This window comes from Sinocyclocheilus anshuiensis, unplaced genomic scaffold (assembly GCF_001515605.1).
Source record: "Sinocyclocheilus anshuiensis isolate Anshui unplaced genomic scaffold, SAMN03320099.WGS_v1.1 scaffold371, whole genome shotgun sequence".
Taxonomy (NCBI): domain Eukaryota; kingdom Metazoa; phylum Chordata; class Actinopteri; order Cypriniformes; family Cyprinidae; genus Sinocyclocheilus; species Sinocyclocheilus anshuiensis.
Window position 1 is genome coordinate 372,018 of NW_015549597.1, and position 16,776 is coordinate 388,793.

The following is a 16,776-nucleotide window of genomic DNA, read 5'->3' on the forward strand; positions in this document are numbered from 1 at the left end:
TACACTTTTTTTAAATAAAGAATATCAGCTGAGATCTTCATTAATTCATTAACTGATCATAATTCCAAAGCTATGATATCTGTACACTTGGATTGAAAATACAAAACAACCATTTTAATTTTTGAGATAATAGCTGGACACCACATGCTGAATTAAACATGGAATGTCAATGTGACCGTAGTGTAATATTCCACTGTTGGCATACTATGGCATTTCATTCTAGAATACTACTACATGCATACTGATACTGAATATTCACATTCTTAATTTATTATTTAATTCGAATTTCAACTGTTTTTTTTACACAAAAGTGAATGAAAATGCAAAACAAATGTACTTATTAACTTGCATTAAATTGATCAAAAGTGATAGTAAAGATATTTATAGTGTTACAAAATATTTATATTTCGAATGATGCTTCTTTTGAACTTTTTATCAAAGACTCCTGAAAATAATGTATCATGGTTTCTACAAGCACGTGACACTGATGATTTGCCATCACAGGAATAGGTTACATTTTAAAATAAATTACAATGTTAAATTGTAATATTTGACACTATACTGCATTTTCAATCAATTAAATGCAGTGAGCACAAGAGGTTTAAAATATTACCAACCCTAAACCTGTGTATGGTGTGTTGTATAGTATAATAACATAGTAATAAAAAATAGTAGGTAGATATGCAGTTCCTACTGCGAATTATTCAATAAGCAGGAGGCTAGTATTCCATTCCAAACATAACCAGAACACACCATCCATCAACAACAACGAGCCTTTGACAAATTATACCTTTGGGATTGTCTTGAGATTTGTTCAGTAACACTGTGTATTCAATCTCAGTCTGTCTCAATTTGAGCCTGACTGCTATGATGAGAGAGTAGACAGATGAGATGAATGATGAATTGTTCTGGGTTATTTGGGAAGTGTGAGCATTGTTTGTGGGTTGTATGAGGGTTGTACGGGTGTGTACTCACAGCCATGATGGAGTCTGAGCTGGAAAAGGCCCCAGAATCTCCACCTCCTCATCAGTGGGCTGACAGCAGCTGCACTCCCAGCACCACTGCCAACAGGAGCGGCACGACCAGCGACACAACAGGAAGTCAGACAGTCTGGACAGAAGACCCTGAGAACAAGATCACAAAGGGACACAAAGACTCTCCAGTAAACAGCGACTGACTGGCCTGCACCGGATGCAGACTATACATATTATGATGATAAAAATGGTAATGTATGATCTGTGCTTAAGGGACTTTTTTGTAATTCTCTGGTCAACAGCCCCAGAGAGATTCTTACATCTTTAGTGAGACTATTCTAGTGGGACTTTGAAGTAAACTGTACAAGTCAGAGCTAATCCACCAAAAATCGAGTGATTTAATTAGATATACACACCACCAAATTAATTTTTTAAGGAAAATAATACTTGTATTCAGCATGGATGCATTAAACTGATCAAAAGTTGTACACAGCAATAAATACATCTATAATGTCAGAAAAGATTCCTATTTCAAAAATAATGCTGTTCATTTGAACTTGCTATTCAGCAAAGAATCCTGAAAAAATGCCTCACAGTTTAAACAAAAATATTAAGCAGTTTTTTTCAGCATTGATAAATATGAGAATTAAGTAAGTACATTAGAATGATTTCTGAAGGATCATGTGACACTGAAGACTGGAGTAATGATGCTGAAAATTCAGCTCTGCCATCACAGAATATATTAAAATAGTACTAATATTTCACAACATTAATGTTTTAATGTATTTTTGATCAAATAAATGCAGCCTTTGTGAGCATAAGTGACTTCTTTCAAAAACATATGCAAAAACAATTTTGAACGATAATGTAAACACAATTTTCTTCCCCATGGTGATATGTTTTCAAATAAAACAGGAAGTTGGGCGGGACAAACATCCTTCAGTCACTCAGTGTGACCCTTATTAGGTAGACCAGAACTTAGGCCAGATGTTTGGATAGAGGTCCTTCATGAAAGACATATTAGTCTTTTTACAACACAACTTGCTTCTCTTTGATTTAGACTGACTGACTCCAAAGAGACAGAAGAACACAACAAAATCACGAAGATTACTCGCTCCAAAAAGCCAAGTCACTCTCACTTCCGCTGAGGCTGAATGTGTGCATAGTTGGTTGAATAATGAATGACTTGAGACAGGATGCTGATGGTTAAAAACATAAAAATTCAGCCCAAAAGATAGAAGGAAAAGGTCAAGATACAACTCTGATTTTGTAAACACAATCTTTTACCCCCTAAATCGGCATTAATGAACAGATACGATAAAATAGGAGATTGAATTAATACATTTTCTGTACATACCTCATTGATGGGTTCCAACTGCCCTTTTTCAAAGGTGGGTTTTTCAGAGGGTCGAGGTCACGCACAGGAAAGAGAAAAAAATGTTTAGTGAGTGAACTGGTGTCTTTACTGAACTTTCACTTTTTTGTATTCATATAAAAATACAACATTTTAATAATTAACTTCAATGAAACCTGTTAGAAATCTTTTGCATAATTTTATTTTAAAAATAATTATATTAAATGTTTTTTCTCTTGCTCATGTCTTCTAAGACATACAATATAGTTGTTAGGGGGTCAGTAAAATCTTTTCTTTTTTAAAAGAAATTAATACTTTTTTTCCAGCAAGGATGCATTAAATTAATCAAAAGTGACAGTAAAGACTATTTTAAAACTTTATATTATTTTATATCTTCTTTTATATAGTAATAACATATTTATATTTTAAATCAGTGCTGTTATTTTCAACTTTCTATTCATCAAAGAATCCTGAAAAAAGTATTACAGTTTACACAATAATATTAATCAATACAACTGCTTTGTCATCACAGGAATAAATTACATTTTTAAATATATTAAATTATAAAAGTTATTTGAAATTGTAATTTTACTGTATTAATTTTTCTGAAATAAATGCAGCCTTGGTGAGCATAAGAGACTTCTTTCAAAAACATTAAACATTTAATCGACCCCTTTGAACAGTAATATATGTTGCTAAGTCACATGCTAACTGATCTGTAAATTAAAAAAAATTAAAAAAATTAGTTGTAATGTTAATGCCACTACTACTGGTCAGACTATAAGGGACAGGGTCCAAAACACAGAATTTTATAAGATCAACACATCTGATTGCTTATCCACTCATCCCCCAACCGTCCAGTTATTTACCCCTTCCTCTCAACACTTGTGAATATCTACAGGTTGATTTCTCTGCAGTTCCCCACCCCTGTTCCTGCTCTCAATCTCAGTCCAGCTCTCTTGCTCCTCATCAGTGGCCCAATGTTGTCTAAGCAATTAGCTGTGGCTGTAACCATGGCAACAGAGATAGGAGCTCCTGGCGCTCCCAGCCCGCACCTTGCTGCCGCTGGCTCAGGCACAGATGACTCATTAGGGTTACTGAGATGAAGGGGGGCGACTGTCCCTAGGTCCACACGGCCAGTTCCAGCAACTGCTATTCCCATACCATGAATCACAACACAGCATACAGACACAGAAATACACAACCACAGAGCTTAAACATCAAAAACAAACTGCGTTCACACTTTAGACAAAAAAAAAAAAAAACGTCCCTGAGTCTGTCTGTATGTCTGTTATGATCGAAAATATTAGTAATGGATTTACTCATTAGCCTTAAATGAGATTCGTTACTTGAAGAGATTAATTGATTCTGCTAAAACGACTCTGTGAGTCTATACAATATCCTGAAAACCACAGAAATCAATGGCCATTTAGTTTTTAACACACATAAAACAGTTTCCACAGATGTAGTTTGAATATGAAATCATCAAATCCTTATATTTCATAAATAATAAGACATTAAAGTGAATAAATGCACACAAATAATACATATACAACTGAAACGGTTTAAGGCCTTGACCAGAAACAATCATGAGATGAAAGATTCAGAATCAGATTATGAACAAATGTCAGAAAGAAGACAAATATGAAGATGAAAAGAGTACTCCAGAAAGATCCGGATGGGAAAGAGTGCGTGATGGGACTCACCTGTGTGTACGCCATCCTCCTCTTACTCTCGCCCCACTGTCTCTCTTCCCATCCAGGGCAACATGCCACTCTCTGGATCCAGGTTTACTCAACAAAAGAGGGAGAAAGAGCGAAAGAGAGAGAAACAATCTGTAGATATGAATCGAGTAATGAATTCAGGTCTCTGTGGACTTGGTTCCTCCATCCATCCTTACTTCAAGAGTGATGATGAGCCAAATACAAAACAAACAAACCCCCTCTCCCTCAGTCTATCTCTCTATCTCTCTATCTATCTCCTCTTCCTCCCCATCATCTTCAATCCCACCCACCCAGACACTCCTAATCTCCCTCTCTTTCCTGCCTAGTCCTCACGAATAACATGCAAGACAGCCAGCTCTCCTCTCCTCTCCTCTCCCTGGAGAGAGCAGAGCCCTCCTCCCCTCTTTCCCCCGCTGCCCTGTGTTTCTTTCAGAGACCAGTGACTCATCCAGGTTTGCAGAAGCACTGATGGATATCAAATTTGTTATGTGCATCCCTCCCCGCCTCCTCCAGCCTGTTTTTACAGCAGCTCGCTGGCTGCAACCACTTGTTGTTCCTTTCACCGCGGACCGAGTGGAGAGGCTGAGGAGAGACGGGCAGGTGAAAGCACAACCCAGTCTCACGGCAGTTCGTGATAAAGCAACACGTTACATGGGGAGTTTACAAGAGCCGGGGTCTGTGTGGCTACCTGCTGCTGCTCTGTGACTGAGGTACGCCGACGTGCTGCCGTCTTTAAAACATGCTTGTGTTTGGAGAGCCTGTGAGTTGTGTTATCTGTATATGACAGGATGGTCATTTGTGGTGCAGCATTGTAACATGAGTGGGTAGATCACAAGGAACTTTAAGTTTCCTTGGAAACGGCAGGGGCACATGACCTGTTGCTGAAAGGCCTCGCTCATCAGGCATGTATGGAGCACGTCAGGTTATGGGGTCTAAAATTTCAGAGAGTGTTGGACTGAACTACAGCGGCTGAAAAACATACACTACAGTTCAAAAGTGAGTTTTTTTCCCTGAAAGAAATGAATAGCTTTATACAGTAAGGAAACAAAAGATTTATTTTACAAATACATGCTATTTTGAGCTTTTGAGCAATCTATTTACCAAAGAATCTTGAATTTAAAAAAATGTAGTGTTTTTCACCAAAAAATTAAGGACAACTGCTTTAAACATTGGTTATAATAAGATTGTTTTTTAAGAAATGTTGAGCAGCAAATCAGCATATTAGAATGATTTCTGAAGGATCATGTGACTAAAGACTGGAGTAATGATGCTGAAAATTCAGCTTTGCATCACAGGAATAAATTACCATTTAAAAATATATTCAAATAGAAACAATTCTTTGAAATTGTACTAATATTTCACAATGCTACTGGTTTTACTCATTTATGATCAAATAAATGCAGCCTTTGTGAGCAAAAGAGACTTCTTTAAAAAAAAAAATCATACATTTTGTACAAAAATAAATGTGCAAGGAATATATTATTTTTTTTGTTTTTACAAAATAACTAGTAAAGAAGCCAAAAAGTAACACGGGCAAGGAAAAAAGTAAGATGTTTAAATAGAAGAGGAAGGAACACTGGGTGTACTGTAAACAGTCCCTAGTGAAAAATAAAGTTACTATAATGTATTTATTTGAAATACATTTATTTCATGCTAAGTATACTACAAATACATTTTTATGTACTAAATAAAAATACCCCATAATTTTTGGTATACTAAACTGGTATACTTAAAGTCTGCTAAATTGGAACAACTAATTTTGTACTTAATGCACTTTAATTGTGCTGAAGTCCAACTAAAGATATACTGAAGTATATTTGATTGTGCTAAAGTGGAACTATTGCAAGTATAAGATCATACAACCCAGGTGAAAAAGAAATATATTTAAATTGTGCTTTTTCAGACATACTATATTTAAATTATACTATACTAAGTGCATATTAAATGTATTATTTTGAAACAACTTTAAGTATATTAAGTGTATTTCAAGATATGTTTAAGTTTGATTTTAATCTATTTGTAATATATTTAATATATTGAAATTGTGTTAAAATGGAACCACTTTAAGTATATTTAGTGCAATTTAAGTGTATTTCTTAAAATACATTTAAAATGTCCTTTTAATACTTCATGAACTACAGTTAGAGTATATTTGAAGCATCGTTTTAATGTACTTCAAGTACATTTCAATTGTATTTCAGCTCATTGGAAATGCATTAGCATTACACTACTAGTATATTATAAAGCTGCTTTTTTCAGTATATACACTACTTGAATTTCAAGTATATTTTTAATACATTTAATACTACGTCTTTTTCACCTGGGAATCCTCATCAAGTGACATTAAAACACATTTTAGGCTTAATATTAAGAAATATACATTGTGCACCAGTAGTAGACCTACTTCAAATGAAGTTGAAGTGTAATTTTTATATCAGTAAGTCTCGAGCAATATGTCAGTAAATATGTTAATAGATTTGAACTATACTTAGTATGAGAGATTGTGTGAATTCAGGCGTTTTGTTTGTTTCTGTTCTTGAGAACCTGTTGAAAGGCTTGACTGATAAAAATCAAACATAGACTTACAGTGACCTCTGCTGCCACATCAGGCATCTTTCTGCTAGTTCACCTAAATATGATAATTTTGTAATTTTCCTGACCGTCTTGTCTTTTGACCCATATGACTTCCACAAAAGAGTTACAGTGCTGTGTGTGTATAGTAAAATGTCCAAGCTACTCTTTTCTGTACAATTAAAATGGATGGTGACCACAGCCGGCAAGCAAGATTTCAAGTAAATAACTTATTCATGACGTAATTTTCAGTCTGTTCCACAGCTATCATTTGACTTCAGAAAGCTTGGAAGATAGTTGCATTAACTTTTATGATGCCTTTTTTTGGGTCTATTTTGGAGCTTCACAGACACAGGTATATCGTTGGATCTGTGATGAATTGCTAATATTCCTCTATTGTAAGTCATTTGAGCATTCAGGTTGAACATGAAGCATATGAGGTAAATGATTACAGAAATGTTGGGTAAAAATGTAGGTGCAATATATCCACTCTAAGTCTAAATGACTGGGTTCATTGAGAATGTATAAGGCCCACCTACACCCAAGACATCTGTCACATTTGAAATCATTATCAGAATGAGCCAGACACTATACAAATACAAAGCATTTAATCTTGCATACTGTGAGATTGTTTAAAAAGCAGAATTATGATCTTTTTATCCCATATTACTTGTCCCCCAAACACATACTGACCTCTTGTGGCACCCAATCATGCGTCCATGACTACAGCTGTGATCTGCTTTGCCAACAAATCAAATTCTGTAAGCAAATGCATAAATTAAATGATAATTAGAAAGGATGAGATGATATCCTTATGTTAGAGAGCACCAGCTTAATGCCACACTATAATTTAGAATGAGCCACATTGCTCTAAACATAACACTCAATTGAGAATAAACACTGACAAACAAGACTATACAGAAGATAATTACTGTGACTGTGTCTGAGTGGAAAAAAAATGTTTAGTATTATGAAAAATAAAACATTTAAATAGAGCAAGTTGAACTGTGTCATGTGACAAATGTATAGACTGCACTGAGAAAAAGTAGGTCATCTAAACATGGATTTTTTTTTATTTATTTTTTTTAGAAGAGATATTGTGTAGCTACCTGAAGCATGTATATTTCTTTTTAAATGAAGACAATCATACCACCTGTTTATAGAAAAATATATGGCAAATAAAATTATAAATTGCTGACATGACGTGCAGGCTTTTGGTTCCGTTTCCATATTCTATTGTCTCTGTCAAAAATAATTTCAGGTGTTACAATAAGCAAATATTCAACAAAACTGTGCAGTCCAAAATATAGATATTTATTTCAATTCATGTATTAAAATACATGTATAAATTATATCTACTATATATATATATATATATATATATACAGATTGTTTTTCTCTATTATGTACATCAAGTACAATGTGCTTTACAATCAACTTACATTCACATACAGTACCAAATATACATATTAAATGACATATACATTAATATACAAATACATTCAACATTAGTTACTCTGTATTTTATATCACTTGTTTTGGACCACATTTAAGCATTGTTTTCAGATTGTGCCCGGTTTCATTTCCTTATTTCATTTTCTGTTCTGCTTTCAGGCAACAGACAAAAATAAGCCTCAAAGACTTTTGCTTTGGTACCACAATCTTTTCTCTCTGAAGTTGATGAAACTAAGATACGTCTGACATACATGACCATGAACAAGAACAGGTTGATGGATGAGGTATAAACAGGAAGGGATTAACAAACTAACCCTGTGGCACTCAGTACCTGCAAGAGATCAATATAGATCTCTACTTCCTTTGTGAAAGTAAATGCAATGCAATCAGCCATTAAAACTAAAGCTACAGCATGAATAAATGACCCTGGGCCGAGGTAGCATGTCTCCATAGTGACAGCCTGTAGTGGCATGTCTCTGAGGGAGAAGATCATGTGCACGCATGTTGGGGTCCCTGTAGACAAGTCAGATGAAGTGAAGCAAAGGGCATGCCATCAGTGCCTTATCCTTATAGGGCCAATTAAGGTAATGGATGAGGTGAACTAGAGCACCAATTATGATTTCACTCATTGATGGAATGCTTAATGCAATCAATTAAGCAATACTGAAATTGCTACAGTTATGAAACAACATTACTCATTTATTTGTTCAAAATAAAGGATATATTTGGGTCTGTAAAGCATTTTGCAATGATCAGGCTATCAATTTTACATTGCTTGATCAAAATGTCTCTGCACAAGATATTTTTACAGTGGTCATACTGCAGTTCTTCCCTGCGAAACAGAATGTTCATCTGTTTAGGCTGGCATTACTAATACTGTGTGGGTGTGGAAAAACTTGTGTTTATGCTGTTTTGACTGCTCACTACCCTAGAACCGTGACATCATGGTCACCCTGAGTCAACACAAGTCTCCAAGTTTTTTCTTCAAACTTAAGCCTGGAGTGAGCTAAATGCATAAAAGAGTTACTGTTCTTTTAAACAGAAAGTTTTAACATATCAGATTCTCTAGAAATAAATTTGCATGAGTAGAAAATCAACATGAACTGAAATTCGAATGACCTTGCTTTTTAAAGTACGTCCTACAATTATAGTTACTGATTTATACAGTACAAAGACTGATTTGATAAAAAGTATTGCTGTACCTACTGAGTACTACTATTTACATGCTTGTCTTTGACTGCTACCTTTGGGGGAAAAAATCCCCAACTTAAGTTAATTTAATTTTGAAAAGTCAGATGCATAAAAAGATTTCAGTTACTGAAAACATAAACAATTAAGATGTAGTGACCAACATCTGTTTGTGTTCAGCAATACCATTTATAGTTGACCTTTACTCTGCATCAATATATTTGCAGCGGACACCTCTGCCAAGGCTGGTCCTCTGTGGTCGCCCAAGGCGAATTAGGCGAGGGAGGTGGTTCCAGGAGTAGGCCAGTCGGGCGGAGACCATATCGAGTGTGACGTCACTGAATTCTGCCCACAGGTTGGCGGGTACCGTCTCCTTTACAAGTTTGGGCAGAACGACAGAGTCTGGCAGAAACCCATTAACTCCTCCGAGGAGTAAATGGCAGAGAGCCCGAGACTGTAGGCTCTCCCTCAGACTGCGAAGAAGATCATCCAGCCGGTCCACAAGGTTGCACTCGTCCCAGGATTCAGGGGGTGTACTGAGCAGCAGACGAAGCCAAGCGGTCTTCAAAGCATAGGACGAGAGCACTCCTCCCCACTCAGCTCCAGACTGCTGGTCCAGAGTCTCCCCACTGAGGTTACGAACCTCTTTAAGGAGCTGAAGGCACTTCAGGTGACAAGAGTTGGGGGGCAGTCTACCTTTTAGCCAAGCCAGCAGTCTCTGCTCCTGTCTGGGAAAATACACCGTCCAAAGGTCTTCTCCTCGCTGACCCTGCCGGGATGCTACCAAGAAGGCACCATCGCCGAGAGGAAAGGCTGGGATCAGACGAATGCCCATGGAGATGTGGCAGCAGACGTAATCGGAGCGAGGGGTCAGGCGGAGGAGCACCTGCTGCTCCTCACTGAGAGCCAGGCTGAGGGAGCAGCGCTGCTCAAATGGGTAACGGATGGCAGCGAGGCAGCGCTGGGTGGCTGTGTAAAACCAGCGCTGGACGGAATATGGGCTCATCCTGTAGACCCTTTGAGCGTTGTGCAAGTGCATGAACGTGTCCATGAAGGCCTTGTGACGGCGTGTCCACTCCGCCTTGCGAGGTGTGTTTAGCGTGCAAAGCGGTGGCCCCCCAGGTTTGTCAGTGCAAACACCAGCCTCCAGTTTTAGCCCACGAGGTGCCCTCAGAGGCACGAGGATGTCAAAGCAGTCAGGTGAGCCCACCTTGTGCTCCTCATAGGAGCTGCCGATTTGGATGAAGTCACCACGGAAGGCCAGAGAAGACTCTGGCAGGACATCGGTGCGACCTACTCTGACAAGTTCACTCACCAGCTTGGCAACATGGGCTTTGCTGTGGCCCAGCACATGTGGAGAAAGACGCACATGCCTCTTGTAGTGATCGTCCAGTAGCTCTCTCTTGGAGACTCCTGATTTTACGTGGACCTCCGGGACTTTGTGGAAGCCCCTCCTAGCAGTGCCAGGTTGAGCTGAGCAGTACTTTATGAAGAAGTAACATAAGATAAAAGCTAGGATGTACTTGAAGAGCGTGACAGCTCCAGGTCCCTGGTCAGCGCAGTCATTCCCTTGGTCCTCGGCTCCTCTGAAGATGTACTGGTGCAATAGCAGCAGAGCAGTGAGGACGCAAGTGACCAGCAGCCAGAACAACCTGAGGTTGAGAGTGTAAACGCTCATCCTCTTCCTCCTTGTTCTCTTCTAGTCCACTCCAGCTCTATGGGAAAAGTTGGGGCTAGCCCATGTTGAACCACTCGCCCAGATGCTGAAAACAAGACCAAGCTGATGTTCTTTCCGTCCTCTCGAGCAAAAACTGTTGTGTAGGGGGAAGTTCACCCTGTGAAGTTTCTTTGCAGATGCGGCATGTGCCGAGGGCAAGAGGATTCCTCTCATTCAGGATGTTTGAAAATCCCCGCTTTTGTCGCAAGTGAGCACTGTGTGAAACAGGAGAGTGGGCTCTCAGTGTGTGAGCTCAGAGGAAATGCCAAACTCTTGAGAGAGGAATTTCTGTTTGAAAAAAGAGGCGTTCAAAACTCAGAGCCTGTCCACACTCCTCCTCCCTCTGCTCTTAAAGAAACAGACCTCAAAATGGGAAGTGCTTACTGACAGAATGGGCCCTTAACTTAGAGATTTAGACTGCATTATTACTTCTAAATACATACGTGGATTGAAAAACCACCCACATGATAAACATTTCAAATGTTAATAGTAAACGGTGCAATACTTAAAGGACAGTTCATCCAAAAACTCACCTTCATGTGGTTCCAAATCTGAATGAGTTCCTTTTTTCTGTGGAACACAAAAGGAAATTGTTTTACAGTAATAGCATCACACAACTCCTTTAGGAAAATGCTAGAAAGAAATTATAGAAAATGATGTCAGCAGGGGTGTGGCCCCTATAAACACAGAAGATCACTGAGAAAGATTACAGAAACACTGTACACACACACAAAGTATTTCACACAGCTCTCTGTGAAGGGAGTGTCACAGTATGAAATTTGTATCTTTGTTGATCCGTTAATGACCCCTAACCTCAGCGTGAGCCGTCCCCCGGTCACCCCTGACCCTGTGATGCTGAACAAGTAAGCATTGTCATCGCTCTCATTCAGTCCACAAAGTGTTTTTATACTGCTGTAAGGACATAAGCCTTTTAATATTATCTTGCTTTATGGACATAAGGTTTTAGAATGGCTTATTCAAAGCTTAGTCAAATACAATTCAATGCCCTAATCACACTATCCCAAATGCATAAAGTCCTGTGTACTGTGTACAGAATTTGAATTTAAGCAAATAGACAGACAGTATACGTACTTCATATCAGACACACTGAGGTGGCCACAAACAGAAAACCACACCTTTTCTGCCATGCACATGTTCCTACCAAGATCTTCTGATTTTTTTTAAAACAAACACTGCCCATGGCCATGGAGGTAATGCATCAAGTAAGGACACTCATAGACGCAGAACATAGTGGCACTTGGCTAAGTCACACAAACCTGTATGACCCATCAGAGGATAAACACAGAGACAGCTCGCTAAACATGGCTGACAGAACAGTTTAGATAACAACATAACTGGTCTGTTGGGACTAAGCAGATGACTGAGGAAGGAAGTGATGTTCATGACAGGGAACTTAAAAAGGCAACAGACAGGAGGCAATTACTGCTGCTTTTCTGCCATGTACCTTCTTATCAAATCCCTTGTTCTATTTTGATCAGTGTGGCCACCTCTAAAAATATCTAGCTGTCTGAAGGGTATCAGCAACTACAAAACAGCAGATAAATGCACTGATTATATGCTTTTACCATTGAGTTGAATGCAGCTCTCTGCCTTTTAAAAGAATGCCTTGTGGTTAGCATCTGTGTCCTGAGGGAAACAAGCTCTGAGAAAAAGATTTACGCAATTACATGATTCATAACACTAAGTCTGTGCATAAGCTTTTGAACACAATCCATACACTGTCAAAACTTGTTTGTAGTGAGCTATGCTAAGTTTACAACTCTTAATTTCTTAAATACTGGCAAATAGTTTACAATGAAATATCCAGAGATATTTTGTGTGTATCTTACCCATTTAAGTCTATGTAAAGAGCTTTAGCTCTTGGAAAACAGTGCGCTATAAGGACATGTGATCTGTTCACGATGAGCAACTTGTGCAGTGTTTCCAGATGGGTCAGCTTCCTCTGACGCATCACGAGAACAAAAGTTTGTATGGCAGCTTTTGCACCACATTAAGCCATTAAGCAATGCAAATATATGGGGGGATAAATTTAGAAATAAATTTTAAAAGTAGGAGAGAAAGGCAGTAGGGGCGAGAGGCAGCCTGTGGCTAGTGAGCAGTTGAAAACCTCACAAAATGTGGTCACAGTTGATGGTACACTGAAAGCTGAGGAATACTTGTAGTTACACTGGGATTGCATCAGCCTCCTTCTCTCTGAATGCGAGCATACAGTAGCTCTGACCCCTAACAGAACCTGCCAAACTAAACAGGCCTCTCAAGAACTTTTATCCAGTACAGTCAACAAAGAAGACTCTAGACAAAGTGAATGAGGGGGCCTGGAGCATAATTTGTGCATTTCTAATGGCCTGCTCTCTTCTTATCAAATCAAATTCACCAATTGACAACATACTGTAAAAACCCTCAAGACACTAGAACTGAAAGCCAGGGTCTCACACTCTCTGTGGACTGTCCAGGATGACTTCATGCCCTCATAGATTAAGTCATGGGAAGCACAGGGAGATGGTTACAGCCGTTTCCCACGTCTCTGCTACACAGATTATGCTACAGGTTTTCATAGCCACCCATGTGATAACTTCCCCTAATACTCAATGCAAATGTGTCAGACAGTATATGCGTATACGAAGATAACAAATGAGCATGTTTATAGCATATTATATAATATGTGTGTGGTCTCCAAAAATGACCAAAAATAATTTCAACAGTTGAGTCCAGATCACCCTGTTGTGTTTGGTGGTGGCTGCACATTACCTTTTACCTAACAGGCAAAGACTGCCCTCTTGTGTTCAAAGTTGTCTTAGCAAACACACATCCTGTAAAGACACATGACTTTAATAGCAACACAACTGTGATTGATAAAAAGTTACAGTATATTATTCTTGAATATAGCTTACAGAATGAGACCAACACTTTGGCCATGTATAAAATCGCAATAAATAGATTTGAAATATATTTATACTGCTGTGAGGAACACGTCATTACAGATGAAATATGTAATTTCTACAACACTAGTGCCACTACATTGAAACTGTAAAAAATATATTTTTTAACACAGGCTTTCTAAATATTCCTCCTACTGGTCACACAAAGAAAACATCCCAGCCTAAACATTGGCTGAGTCTATATTACTGTGTTGGGCAGGATGGGATGCTCAAACAAACAGAGCAATGCTTTGATAGAACCACAGTGTTTACACATTTTGGAGAAATTAACCCAAAATGGCTTGCTTATAGTTGTATCTGCAAATTAAGCTGGTACAGTAGAAAATATTTTTAACACTTCAAAGATCCATATTTACAAGATATTCGGATAACTCTTTTAAATACTCTGAAAATATTTATAGACTTTCTGAGACACAGATTGCAGCTTTGCAGCCCGCCTGTATGATTGCTTTCATCAGCTGATATCCAGGCACCTGCAATAAAGATGCATCATGTGTCAGAAAAACATAAAATGGCAGGATTTGGATCTTAATATTGTAGTTCATGCAAGACATTCTGTCATGGCAATAATTCAGACTTACGGATTCAGCATCATGCTCCAGTCCAGTGTCATGGTGCTCCATTTCATCATCCCGAAATTCTTTAATCAGCTGACAAAAAAAAAATAAAAATGTTGTGAGTAACATTAATATTAACATGAATTACATAATCTGCATGAGTGAAAAGAAGAACTTGCAATATTTTTGTGATATTAAAGAAGCAATTAATGTTTAAATCCTCTAATACATAAGGTCTCATAATAATTCTAGTTTCTTTGTGTGTGAAGTTTGAAGTCCGCCATTTAAGGCTTGAACACACCTGCAGCAGTTCGGTGTACTTCTCAGGATCTTTCTCCATTAGAGTTCTGATCTGACAGTTGTAGTGCTCTGAGATACTCTCCTCTACAGCCACAGTGCAGGCCATCGCCCCTTCCTTTCCCAAGAGAGCAGAGCCAGCGCCTGTCCAAAAAACAGACGTTTCACACACCAGAAGTGTAACTTTCAGATATGCTATATTTTATTCTAAATTCAATAAAGACTCTTTTTAGTTACAAATAACCCAAGGAGACACTGGAGTTTCACATCGTTTGACCAATGATTTTCCATGACTTTTCCAGTTGTCTGTGATTTTTATTCACGGAATGAAGAAGAATTAAAAAAAATCAATGCATAGAGACTCCACCTCCACAGGAGCAATTTCAGTTAAGCATTTTATTAAAGGGATAGTAAAGGAATAGAAATCCATTTGGATAAATTTAGCATTATATCACTTGCTCACTAATGCATCCTTTGCAGTGAATGGGTGCCGTAAGAATGAGAGTCCAAAAAGCTAATAAAAGCATCATAATAATTCACAAGAAATCCACACAACTCCACTGCAATGCTGCATGTTTGTGGGAAACCAATCCATCATTAAGATGTTTTGTTTGGACAAGTGAGCAAGTGATTTAATGCTACATTTCTTAAAATCTGTTCAGATGAAGACACATCTTGGATGGCCTCATGGTGAATACATTTTGTTTTGGGTGAACTACTCCTTTAATTTCTATAATTTTTCCATGCTTCAAAATTAGTATTTTTCTACCCTAATATTTACAGGTTTTTTATAACAAGGGGAACTTTACAGCCCATATGTTTTATTTTCCTGCGTTCTCCTGTATTCTTGAGAAACATTATATATATATTAGGGCTGTCAGTCAATTAAAATGTTTAATCTAATTAATTACATGTGTCGATTAATTAATCTAATTAATCTCAAATTACATTTGGCTGTGAAAATACCCCCAAAAGATTATTTAATGCTATTTTTGTGTTAAATGAGAAAGAATTAAGTAGACATTATAAATTGTAGCTTTAGAAAGGAATATTTTATTTTATTCAACATAAACTATGAAACATAAAAGAAGATAATTTGAGCAACATCTGTTTTTATTTTCGTTCATGCAGTGGAAGTCATTGGTAACCAAAACAGCTTTGTTACCAACAGTCTTCAAAATACCTTCTTTTATGCTCCACAAAAGAAAGTAAGTCATTCAGGTTTGAGTAAATGATGGCATAATTAAAGTTTTTTTTGGGTGAACTATTCTTTTAAAGATTTTTTCCCTATCTTTTCTTTTTTTAATGAAACAATACTCTAAATAAAAAACTAAAACTGCCAGCGGGTGGTGGTAAACGCCTTTATGAGTCTTTCATTCGATTCGTTCAAACGGCTGATTCATTCAGGAATGAGGTAAACAGCTCTCTCTATGAATGGGTCTTTGAATCATTGATTCACGCGATTCGTTCAAAACGCGGATTCATTCAGAAACTAAACACCGCCGTGTTGCTCGGAGACGCACAGCAATTCTGCTGTGGCTTTTTTAAGTAATATTTTTGTTGGCAAAATGGAGCAAAAACAGACAATATTGTGTTTTAAAAAAGAACACAATATTAACTTATTATTTACTGAACCGTTGTGTAAAATCACATTTGCACTCGTGGTATTCGGACATAAACAGCACTCGTGTAATATTGCTCTTGCTGCTTGTGTGATATCGCTTATCATGATATAAATATGAGACAAAAACTCATACAGGAGCATTTTTGCCCCAATATCTTGAATTTTAGGCCATAATTGCATTTATGAAGTTATTGCCCTGCATCATATTTGTCAACTGTATGAAATGCAAGATGACGTACAGGTCTGGGGGCGGGGACAGTGCGTTAACTGCATTAAAATATTTTAATCACGTTATTATTCATAACTAAGGTAACGCGTTAAACTGACAGCCCTAATATATATATATATATATATA

General features: G+C 37.6%; 4 protein-coding genes across 4 annotated transcripts in view; 1 reads left to right on the top strand and 3 right to left on the bottom strand.

Moving 5' to 3' along the window:
* clec19a (C-type lectin domain containing 19A) overlaps positions 1 to 707 on the top strand; it is an 18,667-nt gene extending 17,960 nt beyond the window's left edge. The window contains exon 7 of the mRNA XM_016447003.1: positions 676 to 707. The gene's annotated coding sequence lies outside the window, so the exon portion shown is untranslated. The remainder of the gene's footprint in view (positions 1 to 675) is intronic.
* syt17 (synaptotagmin XVII) overlaps positions 1 to 4,163 on the bottom strand; it is a 15,122-nt gene extending 10,959 nt beyond the window's left edge. Inside the window, exons 1-3 of the mRNA XM_016447002.1 lie at positions 4,035 to 4,163; positions 2,332 to 2,349; positions 976 to 1,124 (exon numbers count right to left, since the gene is read on the bottom strand). Coding sequence (XP_016302488.1) covers positions 976 to 1,124; positions 2,332 to 2,349; positions 4,035 to 4,049 — 182 coding nt within the window. The 5' untranslated portion in view covers positions 4,050 to 4,163. The remainder of the gene's footprint in view (positions 1 to 975; positions 1,125 to 2,331; positions 2,350 to 4,034) is intronic.
* Positions 4,164 to 7,998: 3,835 nt separating this feature from the next.
* Positions 7,999 to 12,650, bottom strand: LOC107658454 (inositol 1,4,5-trisphosphate receptor-interacting protein-like 2). The gene is made up of 3 exons (XM_016447004.1): positions 12,570 to 12,650; positions 11,517 to 11,553; positions 7,999 to 11,271 (listed from the first exon to the last, which is right to left on the bottom strand). The coding sequence occupies exon 3, from the start codon at positions 10,942 to 10,944 to the stop codon at positions 9,469 to 9,471; it is 1,476 nt and encodes a 491-aa protein (XP_016302490.1). The 5' UTR covers positions 10,945 to 11,271; positions 11,517 to 11,553; positions 12,570 to 12,650; the 3' UTR covers positions 7,999 to 9,468.
* A 1,672-nt stretch (positions 12,651 to 14,322) lies between these two features.
* LOC107658455 (5-demethoxyubiquinone hydroxylase, mitochondrial-like) overlaps positions 14,323 to 16,776 on the bottom strand; it is a 3,708-nt gene continuing 1,254 nt past the window's right edge. Inside the window, exons 4-6 of the mRNA XM_016447005.1 lie at positions 14,802 to 14,941; positions 14,525 to 14,593; positions 14,323 to 14,416 (exon numbers count right to left, since the gene is read on the bottom strand). Of these exons, the coding sequence (XP_016302491.1) occupies positions 14,339 to 14,416; positions 14,525 to 14,593; positions 14,802 to 14,941 (287 nt within the window). The 3' untranslated portion in view covers positions 14,323 to 14,338. The remainder of the gene's footprint in view (positions 14,417 to 14,524; positions 14,594 to 14,801; positions 14,942 to 16,776) is intronic.

Bases quoted from the DNA above. Each gene is read 5' to 3' on its own strand.
- LOC107658454 (XM_016447004.1), bottom strand. From the start codon at position 10,944: ATGAGCGTTTACACTCTCAACCTCAGGTTGTTCTGGCTGCTGGTCACT.